Source organism: Anas acuta, chromosome 1, assembly GCF_963932015.1.
Source record: "Anas acuta chromosome 1, bAnaAcu1.1, whole genome shotgun sequence".
Taxonomy (NCBI): domain Eukaryota; kingdom Metazoa; phylum Chordata; class Aves; order Anseriformes; family Anatidae; genus Anas; species Anas acuta.
The window spans coordinates 121,447,016-121,469,577 of record NC_088979.1 but is presented as its reverse complement, the minus strand read 5'-3'; the positions used below and the strand labels follow the sequence as shown (position 1 = coordinate 121,469,577).

Below are 22,562 nucleotides of genomic sequence, written 5' to 3'. Positions count from 1 at the left end.
AGCTTCATTTGATACTGTGGTGGCAAAATTATTAATATTTAAGATTTGGGAGTTTGGGCTAAGTTTTTCCTAGCAAAATGAGCGTTTGTTTCAACTAAAAGCTGTGATTCCAAATCCCCACTTCTCAGCTAAGACGATACTGAGTTTATCCTCTTATAGTCTCCTATAGCCTTCACCAAAAGCTATTTGCATATCATCACATATTCACTGTTTTATTGCCTCAGAATTGAGGCAGCTAACAAGCTACTTAAAGGAGTCCATCCCTCTCACGGATGGATACCTAACTTTGTCAACATCGGAATGATTGGTTTTCCTCACTTTTTTTTCTTTTCTTTTTCTGAAACAGTATGTAGGTTGGGTCTCTGCAATCACTTGGCAGAGGACGGGGCAGAGAGGGGCAGATGCTGTCCAAATGTTCCCTCACTATGATCATAATTCATAAAGCTTCTGTCTGAACTGTCTTAACTTGTACTTGTATTGCCAGATACCCAGAGTCTCTAGATCTCTGACAATATCCTTTTAGGGTTTGCATTGAAAGAAACTATGAACTCTTTCTACCCTCTTTGCAACAACTGGCGTTTTCAAACTCAGGATCAAAATCAGCTGCTTTCCACAATTAATTGCCTTGTCTGGCTTAGTTGCACCTCATATAGAAAACTTTGCCCCTTCTCTGAATTTATTCTAGTGTGATTACATTCCATTTGAGATAGGAAGACATGAGCTATACTAAGTATTCAGCAGGCATGTCAACTACGTATTTATGCAATAGTTTTTCTTTTTTTCTCCCCTATTCATCTCCAAATAGTGCCTAATTGTGATTTGATTTTTTGATCTCTACTGAGCACTGAACTGGTATTTTTATTGAACTATCAATCATCATTCTACGATCTTGATACTAAACAGTAATAATCAGCTCAGACCCATTGTTTTATATGTAAAGTTAGAAATATTATTTTCCTCCTTCCATATCACTTCCCACTATTTACACAGAATACTCAGCAAAAGATATTATTTAACCTGCCATTTTGCTGCTGAGTTTCTCAGTCCCTTAAGATCCAGCAAACCTTATCACATTACTGCTTATACTTTTTTCTAGGTTGTTTATAACTATGTTGAACAGCAAAAGTCCCAGAAGTTTGGGTTCTTTTTCTTTTTTCCTTTTCCCTTTTCTGAAAAAAGTCTGATTTTTCCTTTTATTTTTTCAACCAAAGTTTGATGTGAATTAGTCGAAAAATTTAGTTTATTTTTTTCTCTAATATTGTATCTGTTCATCTGGAGCTGTCTTTTGATTAAGTGCTTCAAACTTCTCTTATGTCTCTGTGTACCTTTTACTGATATTTTCCAGTAAGTATCAAACTGCCGATTCCACATTCTGTAAATCTGCAAGTAATTTGTTAGCACCAATTTGTTTTTTACGCCACCCTCAATCTATCAATGATACAAACAGCTGCACTGGGATGGTTTCAATATGTCTTGCATTCCTTATTCTTTCTCCCCATAAACTTCTGATGTTTGTTTTTAATAGGGATCCACCTGATTTTGCTGTTGCCAGAGCCTTGTTAGTATGCCAGTAGTTCATCAATGCCCAGGTATCTCCAAAGTGTCCTCTGTGCAATAAGCAACTGTATTTACAAGCAGTAACAGAAATTCAGAATGTTTCTAGTTTCCAATAACTATTACCAGTTTCTTAAGTGAGACACACTGTTAAATAGATACACCATTTGTAAAATGCAGTCCCTTATAAATACTCGCTGAAATGCAACTGGTGAAAGTGATCAAAAACATAAAATAGTTAAATAGCTTAGCATTTTAGCAAAATGCTAAAAAAAAAAAAAAAAAAAAAAAAAAGACAAAACAAAACAAAAAAAAAACAAACAGTAGCACCACAGAAATAGAAACAGTTATGATAAAACTGGCATTCTGGCAATCAAACTTCATTTTGGAAAATATACCACAGAAATAAAGCCAACTCAGATTTTGCCTCCTGATGGTATCAATCACAACCCTAACGCTCTAACTACTAGTTTTGCTTTCACTTCTTGACAGCTCTTTGCTATTCTCTGCAGCTCACAAATGGCAGCAAGTTCCGAATGGGGGTTGCTATCATTATTATTCTTGCATAAGAAGGGACTTATCTTATGAGAACTTACCGTAACGCCTTCATTATAGCATGCTTTTGCAAATACCAAGGTCCTGACACACTTTTTAGTCAATTCTTACTTTAGCAAAACTCACATTTATTTAATAAAAACAATTTTGACTGGCTAGAAGTTTCAAAGGATGTTGTCTGTATCACAGATTTTTACTCATTAACATTGTCCAAAGATTTTTTTTCTTAAAAACTGGAAAACAGTGACAAATATATAATGAAAGCAGATAATATAATTAGTGAAAAAGAAAAGAGAAAGAGCTACTAAGGTCAATGAAGGCTATGAAATGTTGCAATATTTTTTATCATTAGTTGTACTCACTTTTCCCTCATCTCTTGGGCTGTCACTTAAATGTACAACTGGCCCAGGGTGAGTCTTTGTGGATCTGCAAAATAAAAATCAATTCAAATCTGTGAATTTTTTCTTTGCGTGAAAAGCTAGATGCTTACCTTAATTGCTAGGTATGTTAACACGTATCTCCAATAATTTAAAAGCCATTCTAAAAAGTCCACAGGGGAATATTGTTATCTGAAAATAACCCATACATTTTCATATTCAACTGTACTTCCTTTTTGCCCTGTTAAAGCAAAGATTCTCTATCACAGATAAATGCTTTCTTCTTTTTTTTTTTTTAATTTAAATCTCACTTTTTGACCTATTACAGATTATTTTTTTCCTATTTTCTAAAGCTTTTTCTGCCTTTTCTGTTGTCCATACTCTCTTTCTGCCCTCCCTGCTTTCTTGCCCGATTTCAAGGCCAATCTGTCAAGGATTTAGTCTCTGTTGGATTCTCTTCAGTAACTAATAACCTGCTCCAGATTGGGCTTTCCATGGGCTGCAGTTCATTCAGGAAATACTCCCAGTGCTTCAGTGAGGGAGCCTCCACAGGCTGAATTGTGGGGAATTGCTCTGAAGATCTCTGAAAATTCTCTGAGAAAAATCTCTGAAGATTTTTGAACTGCCGTCTTTTCTGAACAGAACTTTAGGCCCTGGCAGTCATACAGAGAAAGGAGACAAGCATCAAGTCCACAAAGCTTCAGGCTATTTGAATGGCTGCATAGCACAGGACCTTTCTTTCACCTAGGATCTGGGGTCAGAGCAAGCATCCCCCTAAGTTCAGGTAAGGATCCAGACTTGCTCTCCCTATTTATATGTCTGGGTCAACAATGGTCACCAGGAAAAGAAATACGGCATGGCAGGTATGGCAGGGCATATGAAGTTTTCCTGGAGACCACATCTAAAACGACATAGGCTACAAATTGAAAAAAAAGTTTTGCAAGAAAATTAAAAAAAGATTAAAACAAGGTTCTCCAGCCAAACTACTCAAAGGAATTCCATAAATTAACCATGTTATTCTTCTTTTGGCTCAAATACTGAACTAGAGCAAAACTGGTCTCAAAACATTTTATACTACCAAGCCAGAGTCCAAATCAAGATTGAGAAGTAATCCATACTCAGAGTAATCCATATCGTCCTTTCCAAAGCAGTCACCTAAAAGCTGAACAACCTTCCAAAAGGATATATACCTTATACCCCTATTACCCTATAACCCATTCCTTTACAAATGTTTTAACATTACTGCAAGCTGCATACACAAAGCTAGTGGCAATATGGCAAGACATTCACATGGTGAACCTTCTCCGTGACATGATCCCCTGCCACCATCTTCAGCTTTGTCAGATCATGTTTCCACAGACAGCTGCAGCATGTTACTTTGCTACATGAGGTCGAGGTGAGCAAGGCTTCCACAAGAGCAATTTGCAGCATATCCTAGCATGGAAGTGAGATCAGCAAGAAAGCAGAGGATAAAACTGTTTGTGCAGTAACATTCTATACAGGCTGTCTTTAACAGTGCCAGCAGCAAGTACCCATTTGGTTGGAGTCATGGCAAACAACCGTTTTTGCAGAGATACAGGCAGCAGGAGATCTGGCTGTCATTTTTATCCAAGCCAACTTGCCAAGGGGGACCCTGCAAACTGAGTTGCTGCTTCTTAGTAACCTATACTGAAATTAAAAAAAAAAAAATTCAAATACCACCAGACTTGGAAACAGGCACGGTAGATAGGCAGTGACAGCGAATTGAACAGTGATATGAGTGTATTTGCAAACACGGCTTAGGCCCACAAGTATCTTGTATTGCTAGTCCTCAGGGAATAAATATGACAACTGGGGATATTTTAGCCTGCTTTGAACTTTGTTTCTGACAGATTCACCAATTTGGACTAGTCGGTGTATGGTAAAGGAAAGAACTAGATCTGTTTGGGGTACATGCTGCCCATTCTGTACAGTGCAAAGTAGGAAGAAAAAGAATAAGAGGGAAATTTGGGAAGAGTGAAAGGCAGCATAAAGAATTTCACTTTTTTTTTTTCTTTTCCCCAGATAAGAACCACTCCTATACATTGTGAATTCACTTTTTTCTCCCTTTGTGTCTGGCTATATGCACTGCTTCTCAATGTTCAAAACTGGTGCAGTTAGTCAGGCAGCACTATGCTGGTCAGTGTGACAGAAAAGGGAGCAGAGCCAAGCAAACATCAGGCATGAATAAGCTGGCGACAGATGAAATGGTGCCAGGAGTACATGCAGACATGCTGGCTGGCAATTCATGCAGGTTTTGGCCAGTTATTCCAGCCCGTTGAGCCGACCAGCATGCAGGTTGGGTAGATTGGCCATACAAGTGTAGGCATTTGATCAGAAACGTTGGCAAAATCAGGGTAAATGGAGGGAACAAAGAAAAGAGCATATCGTCTTTCTAAGATACGGGCTGATCCCAATCAAACTGCTCTTTGTATCTACTTATTATAAAAGTCAAGAACAACTTAGATGTATTTGCACAAACACTGTTTTCTTTTTAAGATATATATTATGTCATTGCTTACTAAAGGTCGCATATTTTGTGTAGAAGCAAAGTGTTACATGAGTTGTAGTCACTCTACATTACATTTAACTTTACAGCAATTATATTTTCCTTGTCACAAACTAGTGCTTCCTCTATAAATGGTAGTAAAAGATGGCTTCGTATCAGTCTTATTTTTATCTTATATTCTTTCAGAGATGATTTCCATACTGAGACCTCAGCTAAAAGGGGTGTTCTTCACTAATACAATACTTTTTCCTACCTCATCCATTTCTCTACCTTGAATCTATTGTACTACAGTAGTTGGAGGATCCTGGGAGGTTTGCCACCTGAAACAATGCAATAAAATTTCTTTTTGCTTTTCAGGACATTAGGCACCTTTTGTTTCTTTCAGGAGTAATTTCAATTTTATTATTAGGTTCCTAGCTATTTTGTCTGTTTTGCTGAGTGAGAGCTTCACTCATATTATCAGAAAAGTTAATACCAAGCACTGCACACTAAATCTGGGAGATTTTATTTTTCCTTATTCAATTCCTTTATATTTATATAAGTAGTCCCTTAATATTTATATTATTTTACTCTTCACTATTGTAATAATTTACTTGTTCTGTATTATAACTGACTAGGTCAGGTTTCTTCCATTTTCTTCCAATTTTATTATTTTAGTCTAGCTAGTATTTCACTCTATCAAAAGACTCAATGAAACATTGCTCTACTTTCAAACCTACACTAGCAGTCCTAGGTTCAATTCTTGTTAGCTCTTTATGATAAACATTGGATGAAGGAGGCAAAGTGTTGGCAGCCAGGAGGCTGCAGGGGTGGCCTCTATAAGAGGCCAGGGGCTGCTCTGTGCTGGATACAGCCAACTCCAATGGACCCAGTACAGGATGCAGCTGAGTCTTGTGGCACTTTGGGTAAAAGGTACTTAGGAAAAGGCAAAATGCTGCACAGGCAATAAGAAGTGAGGAAAAAAAAGTGAGAGAAGCAATCCTGCAGACACCAAGGTCAGTGAAGAAGGAGGGAGAGGAGTTTCTCTAGGTGCCAAAGCAAATTTCCCTGCAGCTCATGGTGGAGGAGGCTGTTCCCCAGCAGCCCAAGGAGGATTATGTCAGAGCAAATCCCCACACTGCAGCCTGTGGAGGCCCCCTCACTGAAGCAGTTAAGTATTTCCTGAATGAGCTGCAGCCCATGGAAAGCCCAACCTGGAGCAAGTTTATCCTGAAGGACTGTAGTCCATGGGAAGGACCCACTCTGGATCAGGGAAAAGCATGAGGAAGGAGTGGCAGGCACTGTTACGGACTGACTGCAACTCCTATTCCCCATCCCACAGTGATGCTTCACGTTTTGTCTTAATTTCTCACTGTCCAATTCTATATTTAAATGGCAATAAACTAAATTCTGAGTTGAACTTCTGAGTTGAAATTCTGAGTCTGATTTGCCCATTGATAGTAATTAGTAATCAATCTCCCCATCTTTATCTCAACCCACAGGCTTTTACATCTTATTTTCTTCCCCTGTACTGCTGAGGAAGGGGAGTGAGAGTTGGGTCAGGATCTTGCAATCAGCCAGGGTCTGCCCAGCACAAATATCCTGATCGCTTAGCAGCTGTCAGCTTTGATTATACATAGGCAAAAGGAAGCAGTCTACTAAGTTTGGCAGTCATAGTACTAACTCTGTCAGGAAATAAGGAAGGATCTGTTTCAAATAATTGCAGAGCCTAAAACTCAATTCAGACTTGCCATCACGGATAACATCACACGTGGAGTTGCTGGGGTGATGACAGCTGATGTTCCTAAAGCATTTTGAAATTGAAAAGCCTGCTACCCAGCAGTATTTCTGCACTACCTTTCCAGGGCTCCAAGAAATATTGTTTTTTTATACAAATGAAGCAAAGCATTTTCATTAAAACTGATACCTCTTTGGACTAACCAACAAGGAATATCCACAAGGTGCAGCTTTTGGTTTGGTTTGGCAAAGGACACACACGGTCAGTCCCATGTTGGGGGAAATGTTCTGGTGGTATACACTGGTACAAAATAACACCATTTTCAGATGGAGCAGGAAAAAAATATGCGTGAAAGGATAATATTTTTCCATTGCATATGGCCTTTCCCTTGTTCCTCTGAACCAGATGTATGGCTGGATCCAGGAAAGACATGACAAATCTTCTCTGGCAAGACATCTTTCTTGCTTCTCCTGAAGCGATGTTATCTTTCTCCCAGTACAGGGCTGTGGCCAAGAACCCAAAGCTAGCCCTCTGTGCCACACATTAAGACTAGGAATAATCACATATGCCAAAGGTAGCCCAATGCCTTACGTGACATGCATCTTATTTTTTCCTCAAGGAAAGTATGTATAAATAGAAACAGCAGCAATGTTTTTTGGAGCCCTAGAGAAGTGGTGCATGCAAAAGAACTGCCAGGCACTATAATCAATTTCTCCTAAGGGTAGACATCAAGACTGCACTACAAGTAGGATTATGTGAAGCAATTATTTAGTTAACTATATTATATCAATGAGATTAGTTTACAAAACCCACGAAACACTATCAGAGCTACAGATACAGTAATTACTACTTTCATACTGTAGATAACACTGCATGTAGAAATGTCTACACATGAAAACATTTTGCCTTATGTAGTTTTAGTATACATAAAATGTTTTGTTTCTCCTCACTACTGTTAGAGTAGGTTTGTCAAGAAAATTGGAAAGTCGTATGCTGCCATTGCAGAACAGCAAAGAAAGAAAAATGTTGGTGAATTGAATTAAAAGCAAAGGCAAGGATACAACAGCTCCTGGAAAGGATGAAAAGGTACTGGGAAACCAACCAAATTTGAAGCTATCTTGAATAAAACACACTGCTGCTGATGCCAGATACTTTTGTATAGCCATTTCTTCAAGCTGTCTTTAAGACACCATGTAAAAAGTAGATCCTAGCCTTAGAGAAAGGGCAAAATACATAAGAAGCAGTAGGAGAAAATAAGGCATAAGTGAAATACTTGAGCAGAGAATTCCTCAAATACTAGCTGGGCTACAGCTGAGAGTGACTGAGAGAATAAAACTCTGCAAAGATATGAGAAGAATAAGAAAGAAAGCCAAGTCCATACATGGCAGAAAGAAAGAAAGAAAAAAAAATAAGGTCAAGTCCCCAAAATATAATCTATGATCTGCAGTAAAAAGTTCCTGAAGCAAAAACTACCTTGAACTGAGCAAGAAAGAACGAACTAATGATATAAAATTCTGCAATACTTCATAGCCTTCACTGACCTCAATAGCCTGCAAAAACAGACTACAGAAGAATTAAAAAATGGAGCAAAGGGCTCCCACAACAGCTGTACAGAACTAGAAGTTTGTTAACAAACTAACAGTACTTTGAACTGTTGTGCACTTCTTCAGATGTTTTTCTTGACAACAGAGAGTTTTAACTTATCTGGTGCATGTTTCTTTGTGGGAAATGAGAGACCTGATATGCTGTAAGACTTGACTCTTAATCAAAACAGGAATGAAATGAAGAAACTACTCACTATACAAAAGCAGTCTTCAAAAAACTCATGAAAATGCATTTAAAAAAAATATGTTTTATTGTAAAACTAGAAGGCTGAAAAAGAAGGCTTCAGTGATGTTATAATTTGGACCCAGGAAAACAAGGAAAATACATACACAATGCACTCACCATCATCCTGGGAAATATTATGCCCTCTAAGAAACAGAGTAACTTAAGTACTGTTGTAAGAACTTCGTGAAATACTAAGGCAATCTCTAAAGCTGGCAAAAGAAATATATGACAAAACAGAATCAAATCAAGAGAAAGCTGTTTTCCTCTTGAAAAAAAAAAAAAAAGCATGCATAATTACAGAAGTATCATACTAATGATTTCTGACATGAACAAAAACCTACTAGTGGTAGAAAGTGATAAATGTTGTTAGGAGAGGACAAAGGAAAACATTTCTATTAGTCATTGTTACAGAGTTGGATACGACTGAATGTAACAGTGCTGAGAAAAGGAAGTTCATAAGCAGATATTTCTGTTGTGCCAGTAGTTAGACATATTCTGTAGTTCTGATGTTAGAAAGGTGAAGTGCACCAGAGATTTTAAGACTATTTTCATTATAATTTCATTTCATGAAATATGTCATATTTCATTCAGAAATATTTTCATTGGTAGAGTCATTCGTATTTAAGAGAATGAATACGTTAGATACTCTAGTTCGTAGATTTGATCCATAAGATGTGAATAATGTAAGTAATAATCAGTTCAACCTCAAGATGAGGACAGAATTTCTGAAGTATCTAGAAGAGAGACACCTTTCAGCTGGTACTTCCTTTTTATTAGAATTACTTTCATTTGGGTCGGAGAAGAGAGGGTGGCAGTTGCTCCTAGACTACTATTCCTCCTCCTGTGTGCTGCTTTCCTTTACCACAGCGGAACTGCTGGCTCTGAGACACAACTAGGGAATGGGGCTTGGCCAGAAAGAGCTAAGAAAGAAAAGACCAAGTAACAGCTCTGTCATAAATCAATTTCAACTGAGTTTCAATTATTCATTCAGTTATTCACTGGGGTGTTCCAGCACTAAAACTTGCATGCTCATGAAGGGGGTTACAACGCACATCTCTCATTTTTGAAGTTTAGTGAACTCACAGCAACATCTTCCTTATCACAGATACCAGGTAACCTTCCAAAATGTATGATCCTGCCATCTGAGAAAATAAATCCCAGTGTTGTTGGAGTAGATGCAGACACATGCTAAATTTACATGCTATACCTCTCTTCCAGACTTATTTCCCAATATTTTGAAAGAGAGAAACAGTTTGCGTATTAGAGTAGAAGACAGCATAGCATCATGAGTACCAAACATCTTTGACAAAGTACTAGCTGTGCTACATGCCACAGAAAAGACAAATTAAAAGCTTTGAGTTTTTCTTCATTCTTAGCTGAAAAGATGCTTCAGATGCTTACAGAAATAACTGAGACCAGAATTGTTAGAGCAAATGTTTCTAAACTCCCCATGTTCTAATTTTCTTTCTTAGCACTTGACAAGGTCAGGTCCACTGAATTTTACAGTGCATATGATTTATAAAGAACTTTTTCCCTCAACTTCTAGGATCAGTTATGCCTCAGTATTGAAAATAATCTCAAACCAAAGGGATTGGTTTCCTTTACATTATTAGTCTATTCAGGCCTTAATTTCTCAGTAATAATAAATATTGTTTAAAGCAAGCTGGAAAATCTTATAAGAAAAGTACCTATGATAAATAGCTACTTTGACTATCTTTTTGACATATTTCTCTACTAGATACTTGTGAATGGACCCTTACGAGAAAAAACACTCACTCCAAAATGTTATATTCTACAGATCTTTCAGTATATTTTGATAGAAAATTAGACACACATACACACCCAAAAATCACAAATGGTAACAAGCTTTCAAGGGGAAAAAAAAAAATCAAACCTAAAGCCAACTTTCTAAGTCAAAATAGACAATGCAGGACAAGGTGATTCTTTGCAAAATAATCACTATTAGAAAAAAAATAATAATTCTGTCAGTCATTTAATAGGTGTGACTGACTGACAAGCTATTTTTTTGTTGTTCCAAGGATAAATTCCTGTTATCTGGAAAAAAAAAAAAAAGCTGTCTCATTAAGTGTCACAAAACAGTTTGAAGGGTTTAAGCCCTGGTAAATCCACGAACAGACTAAAATGAGTTGCTGGAATATGTTATCTACACTCCCTATTTTTTGTGCCTATGCTATACCATTGATTATATTATTTACTGAGCAAAATCATCATGGCCTCATAGGAACAAATTCTGTCCACGACAAAAGTTTAGAATATAGCTTGTAGGTGTTTTCCAAAGGGAAGAAATGACAACACAGGTATTCAGGTTATCTTGGCCATAGTGTTAGCAAAATATGTGGAGGTCCTCTTTAACCATGTTCTGAAAAACTAATACAAGTGGATTTTAGTATTTTTGTTTGTTTGTTTGTTTTGTTTGTTTGTTTTTTTGTTGATTGGTTGGCTATGTGTTGTTTGTTTTTAACTCATAGTTTGACATGCCAAAGTTGAAGCATTTCAGGCTTTTAAAAAATTAATCTGTTCAATTTCCTATTGTTTTTCATTGCATAGCCTTAAAATCCTAATGACAACTGAGTTAAATCCTCATTTTGAAAATTCACAGATATTTCATTAGAGTCACTTCCAAGGCTGGCAAGAGGAAGGATTTTGAAAGGAAGACAAGTTATGTTGGTAGCCTTAGTCTGCAGTTTTAGAAACCGTGGGTAAAAGCTGCACAAAGAAGGAAAAACTCTTCTTCAAGCTCATTTGTGCAGATGACACAAAAATCTGACACACTCGAAGTTCTATTTATAAATCCTCCATCTAAGCTGAGGACTTGAGGACTTGAATATAGCAGCAGAGAAATCACTTTGCTGGGCTTTCCTTGCCAATAATTTTGACACAAATATGCCTGCACAGAAGGTAAACCCTCTGCTTCCAATCTTTATAGAGAGTAGTAGCATCTTCAAACTAATCCCACACTCTGATATGATATAATCTATCTCAGAATGAAAAACAATCCTATGAGCACTATTACTTTGTTCAGGTTCATTCACGGCAATATTGCAACTGTTCCTGAAGGTATACATACATATATACATACATTTTCCCATTTTCCTTCGACTTTTAAAGTATCTAATGTTAATAGGCCCTATCAGTCTACGCAGCCCCAAAAAACTGAGTTTCATAGCTGATCTTACTGCAAACAGGAGGTTGGTCCAGAAAACTCCAGAGAAGCCTTCTAACCTGAATTATTGTATGACTCTGTAATACTAAAATAAATAAATTATTCTGAACTTAGAAGATTCAAAAAAGATAATCAATTATGAACATATCAATGGCCCAAGACAAAATTGGTCTCTCAAATATACAGCTCAGTACAATTATAAAGGAAAGTCTACTAACATAAGCCCATACTTATCAAACACACTTAGAGTTAATAGCATTCCTGTTAAAAAGTAATCTAAGTTATATTTTTACCTACAAGAAAGCAAGAGGATTTGAAGAGACATTAGTCTGTTATGTCATATTCCAGACAGAGTTCAAATGAATTTACTAGGAAAAAAACACATACTTTCAATGTCAGCAGTGCTAGAACATCTATTAAAAGGTGGCTGCTGTGGCAAACATCACTGTTATCCCCACCAGCCTCTTATTCTAATACGGAGAAATTAATCCAGAAAGTGTTGCACTATTTACCTGTGTAGTTACAGAAAAGTACAGCTTCTTACATCTGATACCAAGGAGTACATGAAGAGGATACAGCCTTCTTAGACTAGCACATTGCTTATAGGGATCAAGGTATACTTGGAAGACTGACAGAACAAGAAGCAGCAATGAATGAACACCTGTGCTCAACCGCCACCAAAGAAGTAAGGTGAAATCTAGCTTTTTAGAAGAAGAAACAATGACGGCAACCTATCTCAACAGTTCAGAACCAAAGCTTTTTAGTAAGAAAGCCACATACTTTTCACTGAAGATTCACTGAAGAATTCTAATCTGTTCTCATAAGAAATGTCTACTGTGGCCATAAAAACAAAACCAAACATATCCAAAAGAATTTTGAACTGAATAGGAAGTGAAACTTGGTGGAAAGTTTCCTTTTCATACAAACTTTCAGACTTGTTCCTATACAGAAGAAAATCATCATCATATCTGGAGGAAAGAAAATTTGAAAACACACATGAAATGGAAATGTGTTGTTCTCAAATTGTCAAAGGCATTAACTATTCAATAAAATGTATATAATATGTTAAAAAAACAAACAAACAAACAAACACAAAAACGAACAGAAATAAAACAAGAAGACTTCTAATATGTCAACATCATTAAAACAATGTGAGAAAGAAAAAAAATAATTAAGATACTTCCCACCCAAAGAACTCACCAAAATTAACATATTGATTCTGTTTTGATTAAATCTCATTCTCCATCAGGATTTTTTTTTTTTTCAGTAAAACTACTGAACAGAGCTGAGCAAACTCTTACAAAGGTAGGACAAACCTTCCAAAATTCCTACCAGGACAAAAGATTTAACAGAAGACTGTTTGAATCCTGATTACCTTTCATACACTTTCATTACCTTTCATTCCCTTAATTTTACCTCTTTTGAAGATAAAATCAGATTTTTGTGACTCTTGTATTAGTTTGGTAGGGACAGAGGAGAAGGAAGAAAAAGAGGTATCAGTTTTGTCAACCTGTGAGCCATAAACATTAGTGAAGAAGTCAGTAACAACAGAGTGTGGGAAAACGAGGGAATGAGGAGGATTTTGTAGAAAAGTGGCTACTATCAATGTGACCTCTGCTTGGGATGAATAGGATCTACCACTGTAGGCCCATAGCCTTATAATTAGATACAGTCCTCTTGGTTCACTGAGCTTGATTAATTTCAGATTGGTACCTGAGGTAACAGTTTCCTCACAATATGAAGCAAGTGTCTCAGAAACTGCCATGAAATACTATGAGTTTGTCCTCAGCAGTTTCACTTTCTGAAATTCCACAGAGGAAACAGCTGAAAAACACTTTTTCCTTCCTTCTTAGGTTTTTACTTGCACGAAGCACAGATTTATCCCTCTCAGACTTCTGTGTCTCCTTCCATTGCATACACATGGCATAGGCAACCTGAGTTAGCTTGTCAGAGAGCTGTCATTTAACAGACACCAACATCTGCTCATTACCTCTCCTATCAGTTCATTAGCAACTTTCATCAGGTCCCAATGAGCCAGATTTAACTTTGAAATCAGTCCTGTTTGAAGTAGGAGGATTGGTCTAGAGACCTCCAATCCCTTTTCATCTAAATGGTTCTACAGTTCAATGCAGAAAAGTTTTCCACAGAGTCTTAGGACCAATAATATTCTATTATTCTCTTCAGAGGATGTCTGAAGAAGATTGCAAACAATATATCAATATATATTGATACAGAAAAATATAAATACATAAAAATCGGAATTTGTGGGATTAATAATTCTGTGTATTTCATGTAAGTCAATGGTTAAACAGGTTCCCAAATAACATTTTTTGTAAATGAAAATGCAATTAAATGATCTCTATTATAAACGTAGTTTTCTAACATCTTGTAACAGAACAGCTAATACTACACAGACAGTGATTGAAATAAAAGGTTTTCTAAAGATTTGTAAATACTTGTAACAAAATGTTCTTCTTAAAAATGAATCATAAGATAGCTACAAAAATGACCACAGTCACAAATGCAAAAAGAATAATCTGCACTTACAGTTCTATTGCCTTGTTCCACATGATGACATATCCAGAAAGAATGAAGGACTCAATATTAACAATGTGTGTATTTCCCCTCTCTGTTCCAACATAAAGCCATTTACTCTGGAAAGGTAGATGGCAGTAAGTAATCCTGTAAAGGAAAAACAACAAAAAAAAAATGGACTGAACAACATACCAAATACGTAAGTTTTAACATTTTTACAGATGAAATAACTGTTCTTTCCATTTTAAAACTTCGGAGAAGCCTCACAGCAGGCACAGCATTCTGAAGAATGTGCAGTTGTTGGAGGTCATCTGCAGAAAAAACATAGAAGAGAACCTGTCTGTCTATGTGAAGGGCAGGGAAAAAGAGACATATCACTTAAGCTCTGACCTACATCACATTACCTGCATGAATAAATTGCACTATAATAGCATCCAAGACTCTTGAGCTAGGCTTTCCTATTTTCTTTTTTACTATAAGCAATTTTTCCAGTTCAAACAGAAGTTAATGGACATCAGCAGGATTAGTGTTTTGTACAACATACGTGTAACACCATCATAAACACAAGAAAACATTCACTTTCTTGGCTGTTTGGGAAAGTGAGGCACTAAATTAATAGCATTACCAAGTGTAGATAAGGATTATATCATAGACATGTTGAAGCCTACATTTATATCGCTATTACAGGTTGATGAACCTGTGCTTGGAAATATTATATTGGAAAATGTTATTACAGTTTCTCAGTATAACATGTATACAAATTCTCACAGATATGACAAATGAATAGATTCACGCTCCTTTGATATTATAGTTATTATACACATATTGTATACATGAAGCAAAACTATCTACATGAGATATAATAAAACTATCTACATGAGATATAACCTGCTGCTTAAAGCTAATCAAATATGTGCTACTTCCATAGGCTGAAACGTCACCTGTTCTTATGGTATAGCCTAAGGAAATTTGAGAAAATCCAGGTATTTTGCCTGCTATGCTATACATTACTGTACTTAGCATTCAATTCCACAAGCAGGCTATTTCTAGCTTTTATATACAAGCTTGATGTAATGACTATGCAATAAATTTTATCCTTAACACCTCTTCCCCCCACAAACATGTAAGCAGCATTTACAAACATAAATATTTCAATTTTAATTCTTATGGTACAGCAATGTCTCAATTCATTACAGAAGAGTGAGAGGGTTGCTGGCTATCATTCAGTAATCTGACCTTCTCCAACATGTAATGTCCTCCAATGATAGCATTCAATCACAGAACCAGAGAATGGCTTGGGTTGGAAGGGACCTTAAAGACAATTTAGTTCCAACCCTTCTGCCACAGACAGGGATGCCACCCACTAGACCAGGTAGCCCAGGGCCTTGTCCAACCGGGTCTTGAACACCTCCAGGGATGAGGGATCCACAACCTCTCTGAGCAACCTCACCACCCATTTACCAACCTTTGAATTAAAAAAAATGTTAGATATTAATCTAAATTTCACATAATTTCCTGTAATTGTTCCTGTAAGGTATTCTCAACAAACAAAAATATTCCAGCCAGACTCTGCACAGTACCTGAAAAGTTCTAATCTAATTCTAGATTCTGTTTAACCATGTGTCAGAATATCTTAAATTGAATGCATTTCAAGTGAGCAAAGAATATTCTTGCTTTATGCATCACACTGAGTTGAACAAACTAGAGATATGCAGTCTTCACATCCTAATTTATGGAGAAAATTGTCATTAAATTATGAATCCAGCACAAGGCTTACCTTTCAAAGAAATCTACAGACTTTGTTCTATCCACCTGTACAGGACTCATTTTCTCATTAGCTACCTAATTTTGGCAATAATTCCACCACCTTTTGTGGGTAGCAAACCAAGTGTTTCCAAGAGAATTGATTTGAGAATGGAAATCACTCTTTAGCGTGCATAAATGAAAATGCCTTCAAGCAGCAACTTAGTATTTACATTATGGGTGCAGTTAGATTGACAAATGTCTGACAGAAAAAAATATGCCACCTGCATATTCCTTGCTGGAATTTAATCTGTTATCTTTATTATTCTGTTTGTAACAGTTGTGAAGAACACTTCCCCCTTTTCACTCTGTAGCATTTCAAATGTGAGGCTGGTTTTCATGACTTCCCTGATCCTTCTCTTTAAACAACTTCATTACTTCTGCTTTCTCTTTAGAGGCGCCATATGCTGGACTTCTGATAAGATTCACTTTTAGTCCAAATGTTTATTTCTTGTGTTTCTGTACCAGCTCTATGTCTCTTTCTTGCACTCCAAAACATAAGCATGCTTTGTTAGGTTCCACACCATGTGAAAACCTCTCTAGTCCCCGGTTGATAAATCCTCCTAACCAATTCATATTAATGATGTTCATTTACTACAAGTACTTACCTGTAGTAAACTGTTAAATTACAGGAAGATTAAGGGGAAAAAAATAAACAACAAAAAAAAAAAGATTTGTGACTTTGAAAGTATTGAAAATGCAGCTGTCTAGGGGCTAAGAAATGAATAGTGAGTCACACAGTGAACCCTGGTTGACTTGAATACTGCTATTCCAAATTTTTGCAGCTGTGTCATCAGTCCAAACAGATTCAATTCTATCTAGGAACATACAGAATTTCAGTACTCTGATAAATCTATTCACAAGAAAGTACAGTGTACTGCAGAACACTCAATCTCTAAAGCACAAGACTGAATCCAATGACCCGATTATGAAAAGTCTCAAAATCACCTCAGACAATGTAAGACTACTTTGGTCTGCTTGTTCTCATTTTTGAAATTTGCTTCTAGTTTATAATCTCCAGCATGTACTGCCACAACAATTATCAGATCAAATGTGTGTCTAATTTCCCCGATATTATATTTCCTCCATTCGCCCACTTTGGGTTTAAGATTTCAAGGACATAGGGTTTCAAGAGCAAGGTCTTACTGTAAAAGTAGGATCGGACTAAAGCCCTAATCACTGGCCATCAATTACAATATTTACTTTCCTGCTTGCCTATCTGACAGCAGGAAATCCCAGACAGCAGTGACTACTAAGGCTATGTCATATGAAGAACCAGAAGAGAAACAGTTGTTGCTAAAGAATGAAGACAATGACCACAAATTTTAATGCAGTCTTAAACCCAGCTATTTCCTCTTAAATAATTTCATTTTGTTCTGATAAGATTTATGGGACAGGCAGATAAGAAAATATTCTGCATATTCTTTCTTCCACAATGAACACTGCCCTATGAGTCTTCCCTATTTTCTCAAACTACATTACCAAATTTCTCAAACACTTTACCAAATGCTACCTTTCACAACATGTGAGCTTCTAAGAAAATGCTATTCCCTTAAAGACAATCTAGTTATCTCAAAAAGAAAAATACAGAGCTATAAAAACTAAAAGCCAGTGCTCAGAACAGAAACATGCATTTAATGTAACCATTTTGAAAATTAAATGCATATTAGAAGATGGGGATTATGGGATTATTAGACATTGTAATATGATACTTTGTCAGGCTTCACCAAACAAAGCCATATGATTTTCATATCAGATAACTATACACCGCTCTGGAGTAGTTTCCTTTTACATTATGTAAATTAAATGCAAAGTGTTTTATGCATTATTGACTTTTTACTTTTACAGAAAACATTTACAGAAAATGTTAATTCGACTTCTTTGAAGCAAGTCTCAGATTTGTAATGAATGTCTTACATTTCAGTAAGTACTGAAATTATATACTTTCTTCAAAAGAACACAGTGATGTCTCATACTGTAGTTTTCATTGTGGATGGAAGGTGTCCCTATATTGTTTAGGGATATTAGTACGTCTCTATATTCCACAAGCAAATTAAAATGTCTTTTGATGCCCCTAAAAAAAAAAAACACACAACCAAAGAAAAACAAACAAAAGTCCTCAGCCAAGCCACCAAACCTAGTCAACTCACCAGAGAGAAGGAAAATCTATTTTTCTTAAGAAGGCAGTTTGCAGTGATTTATGCAAGTGTGAAGTGCTCCTGCCAATATTTAATCAGTTTGTCCATCCGATCAAGATAATATGGAACACAATTAAATGTAGACCTGAGAATCTGTTCAACATTGATCACTTACGGAAAGTGAGCCAGAATCGTGGATATTACACATTCTTAGCAGCAAGTCAGCAGCAAACAACAATCTGAATCTCATCAGTCATGATAAGGAGTAATAAAAAAACATGTACCAATACCTTGAAAGGTGTTCCCATGCTGCTAAAATGGTCTGGAACACTGCATCAGTTTTTCAGTGTATTCAACACATAAAGTAGGATATAAAATGTAATAATAATAATAAAAAAATCAACAGTTGACAAATTAATCACTTGAGTCAGAATATATTAAGCAAAACAATATTTAAATGTAAGTCCTGAGAATATTTCTAAAATTACAGAAGCAATATTTGAGAAATAATGGTGTATCATTAAGAGGCATTGTCAAAAATTTGAACCCAATTTTAAAAGGAAAGTACTCTGCCTAGCGAATCCTGAAGAGGTGTATTTTTCAGAAAATCACAGCACTCTACAGTCTAACAACTCTAAGGAAAAAAACTTCATTGCACATTGTTAGAATAATAAAATGCTAAAATAATTTAGACATCTACATTCTCTGAAATACTAGCAAAAACACTTAGATGGCTTCAAATCATCTTTATTACAATAATGATATTGTTCTAAGAAAAATAAAAGATAATTTCCAGAACATTTCCTTCTGTCTCTGTTGTGCTTTGTTTTTCTGTTTTTAATATGAAAAACTTTCCTGGAATACATTTCCTGAACAAGGGGTTCAGAAGGAGGTAGAAGAAATTGTATTTTTGTCAAAATGATAAGCAGTTTTTCCAATTGAATTACTTAATTGCTCATTCCTTGACATGAAAACTGCAGCTAAATTTATACTATGCCTCTTCCACTTTATATATATAATCTTAAATATGGAAAAGCAAAGAGTATGTGCAGCCCTTATGCCTAACACCGCAGGCAGAAGAAGGGTTCACTTGCTGTGCGTTCCTACTGAATCCTAAAATCAGCATGAATTCCCTCTCAGAAATCTAACAAAATAAACTCCACTGTCTGGGCTCTCTGAATAGATGGAAATCTCATGGATTTACAGACGGGGGCTCAAACAGGATTTAGGGAGAGGGAGAAGAGGAAAACAAAACCTGAAGGAGCATTAACCTGAGAACATGAGTAGCTGACAGGATGCTAGCCCACTAGCTGCAAGGCAAGCGAGCTGTGGTCCTGGTGAGTCTTCCCTCAGCGACTTCTAAGCCAATCTCTTACACTCAGTTTACAGTTTGCTGTCCTATCATAGATGAGTTCAGCTGCTGCTGAGAAAGTTGATCTCATTCCTAAAAGGGTCAAGCATACCTCAGAAGACCAGCTTTTTTTCTGGAGTGATTAAATCTCCTGTCCTGGCTCAAGGAATCCTTTCCCGTGTCCTCTGATGCTTTCAGTACTCTCCACTAATTTAGAGTTACTTACCTCAGGCAGTCAACACCATGCGTTGTTCTCTTGCCATTGCCACCTGATAGACTGGTCTTTTCTCCATGGTAACAGCCACTTCCTGGCTGTTGTTCTGTCAGGTCCTCTTTCAAAGCAACTCTTTTTAGAGAAAAATCTTTGGCCATTGCAGCCCTCAAGGCCAAGTGCAAGATGCCCCATCTGGACTGAGGCAATCCCAAGAACTAGGCTGGGTGTAGAATAGATTGAGAGCAGCCCTGAGGAGAAGGACCTGGGGGTGTTGGTGGATGACAAGCTCAACATGAGCCAGCAATGTGCATCTGCAGCCCAGAAAGCCAATTGTATCCTGCATCAAAAGCAGCATGGCCAGCAGCGTGAGGGAGGTGATTGTCTCTCTCTACTTCACTCTTCTGAGACCCCACCTGGAGTGCTGCATTCAGCTCTGTGACCACCAGCACAAGAAGGACATGGACACATTAGAACGAGTCCAGAGGAGGGCCACAAAGATTATCAGAGGGATGCACCTCTCCTGTGAAGACAGGCTGAGGGAGCTGGGGATGTTCAGCCTGGAGAAGCGAAGGCTCCAGGGAGACCTTATAGTAGCCTTACAGCACCTAAAGGGGGCCTACAGGAAAGCTGGGGAGGGACTCCTTGTCAGGGAGTGTAGTGATAGGACAAGTGGTAATGGCTTTAAGCTAAAATAGGGAAGATTTAGATTAGATATTAGGATCAAATTCTTCTCTATGTGGATGGTGAGGAACAGGTGGCCCAGAGAAGCTGTGGATGCCCCATCCCTGGAACTGTTTAAGGCCAGGCTGAATGGGGCTTTGGGCAACCTGATCTAGTGTAAGGTGTCCATGTCCAAGGCAGGGGGGTTGGAACTGGATGATCTTTAAGATCCCTTTCAACCCAAACCATTCTGTAATTCTCAATGACCATTCACAACAGAAAACAACAACAACCACTAGAAAAGCCTTCCCTTCCTTCTTGATTTGTAAAGAATTTCTTCACCCCAACAAGGGAATCCACAGCTACTGAGGATGCCTTATGACTTAGATGCAATCCCCTTCTCCCTACACCAGGGAACACAAATTACATCCACTCACCTCTTTTTTTTCTCCTCCCTCAAACTCTTGGTTCTTTTGAACAGACATGTACAAAATGTTCTGGTTGTTTTACCCTGCTTCTCAGCTGAACTCAAAAAAAACCACTCTCTCACTCCCTCTCCTCAAAGGAAAAGAGGGAGAAAATTCAAAGGAAAAGGCTGAAGGGTTGAGATTAGGACAGGGAGATCGCTCACTAATTATTGCCACGGGCTAAAACCGACTCAGTGCCAGGAGATTTATATAATTTATTACCTATTTCTAGCAGACTAGCACAGTGAGAAACTAATAGCAAACTAAAAATACCTTCACCCCCATTCACCCTCTACTACTTCCTCCCCCCAAGTGGTGCAGGGGAACAGGGAATAAGATCTGTGGTCAGAGCCTAATGCTTCATCTCCGCTGCTCCTTCATGGTTGCTTCCTGCCCCTGCTCCCCATGGGGTCCCTCCCACGGGATGCTGTCCTTCCCAAACTGAGCCTGTGGGGGCTGCCCACAGGCAGCAGCTCTTCAAGCACTGCTCCCACACGGCTCCGTACCACAGGGTCCATCCATCCCCCAGGAGCAAACTGCTCCAGCACAGGTCCCCCATAGTGGCAGCTCCCCCCAGACCCCCTGCTCCTCCGTGCCCTCCTCTCCACAGGCTACAGGTCCAGCCCAGGGCCTTTTGCAATGACACCCCAATACACCACTGGCTCCTTCACTGACCTTGGTGTCTGCAGGGCAGGTTCTCCTTTCTCCCAAATGCTGTTGTACAGCAGTTCTTGGTTTTGTTTTTTCTTTTTCCCTTTCTTAAATCTGCTCTCACAGAGGCCCAACCAACATTGCTCACTACATTGGCTCTGGACAGAGTCAGATTCCTTTTGGAGCTGGCTGGAACTTGCCCTTATCTAACATGGGGCAGCTTCTGGGCTCTGCTCACAGAAGTCACCCCTGCAGTCCCCCTGCTACCAAGCCATTGCCACATAAACCCAAGACAAATGTCCTCAATGACACACAAAGACGACCACGCTCATTTAGTTCCCCTCCTTCTCCAGTAGTAGAAAGCAGACCGGTGTTTTTAGGGAGCTTCTGGCTAGCCAGTATTCACAGGAAGTATAATGTTGCTTTTCCATCAGTTCACACGGGAATGTATAGCTGACATTATTGCTTTAAGTCATGACATGCACACAAGAACATTTAGACAGACAAATATGAAACAATCTAATTTGTAACCAACCTGAAATGCCTAAATAGAAGCCCAGGCTAAAGCTATAGACACTGAAGAGAAGTTGCTGTCTCTAGCAGATCATCTGAAGGATCTAATTAAAAGCTATTTTGACCCTGGAGATACCAACTGTTCTCCCTGAGCTATAAAGAAAGGTAGACCTCATCAGCTTGCTCTTTTAAGACTATACTGTTTCCAGAACTATTAAAGATCATGACAGGCCTGGGTGGGTGAAGACTATTTTATGATGAGTGTAATAATTAGAAGTTAGTTAAATTTTACCATCAAATTAGTCATGAGCTGAATGTGACTTCTGAATTTGCTTACTACTTCAATCTCCTTAATTAATCATCTGCAGCAATAAATTGTAGTTTATCAATGAAAGTCATAAACTTTACAATTAACGCTATGAATATCATTTAGTTAGTGTGAGTATTTCCTCACTGAACTATTAATCCTTCCAAACAGTAGGGCCA

At 37.7% G+C, this 22,562-nt stretch overlaps 1 protein-coding gene across 13 annotated transcripts in view; it reads right to left on the bottom strand.

Moving 5' to 3' along the window:
• Window positions 1-22,562, bottom strand: part of STXBP5L (syntaxin binding protein 5L) — a 191,437-nt gene that overhangs the window by 83,226 nt on the left and 85,649 nt on the right. For all 13 annotated transcript variants that reach the window (XM_068698430.1, XM_068698439.1, XM_068698432.1 and 10 more), the window contains 2 exons: window positions 14,292-14,426; window positions 2,472-2,535 (listed from right to left, as the gene is read on the bottom strand). In XM_068698430.1, coding sequence (XP_068554531.1) covers window positions 2,472-2,535; window positions 14,292-14,426 — 199 coding nt within the window. The remainder of the gene's footprint in view (window positions 1-2,471; window positions 2,536-14,291; window positions 14,427-22,562) is intronic.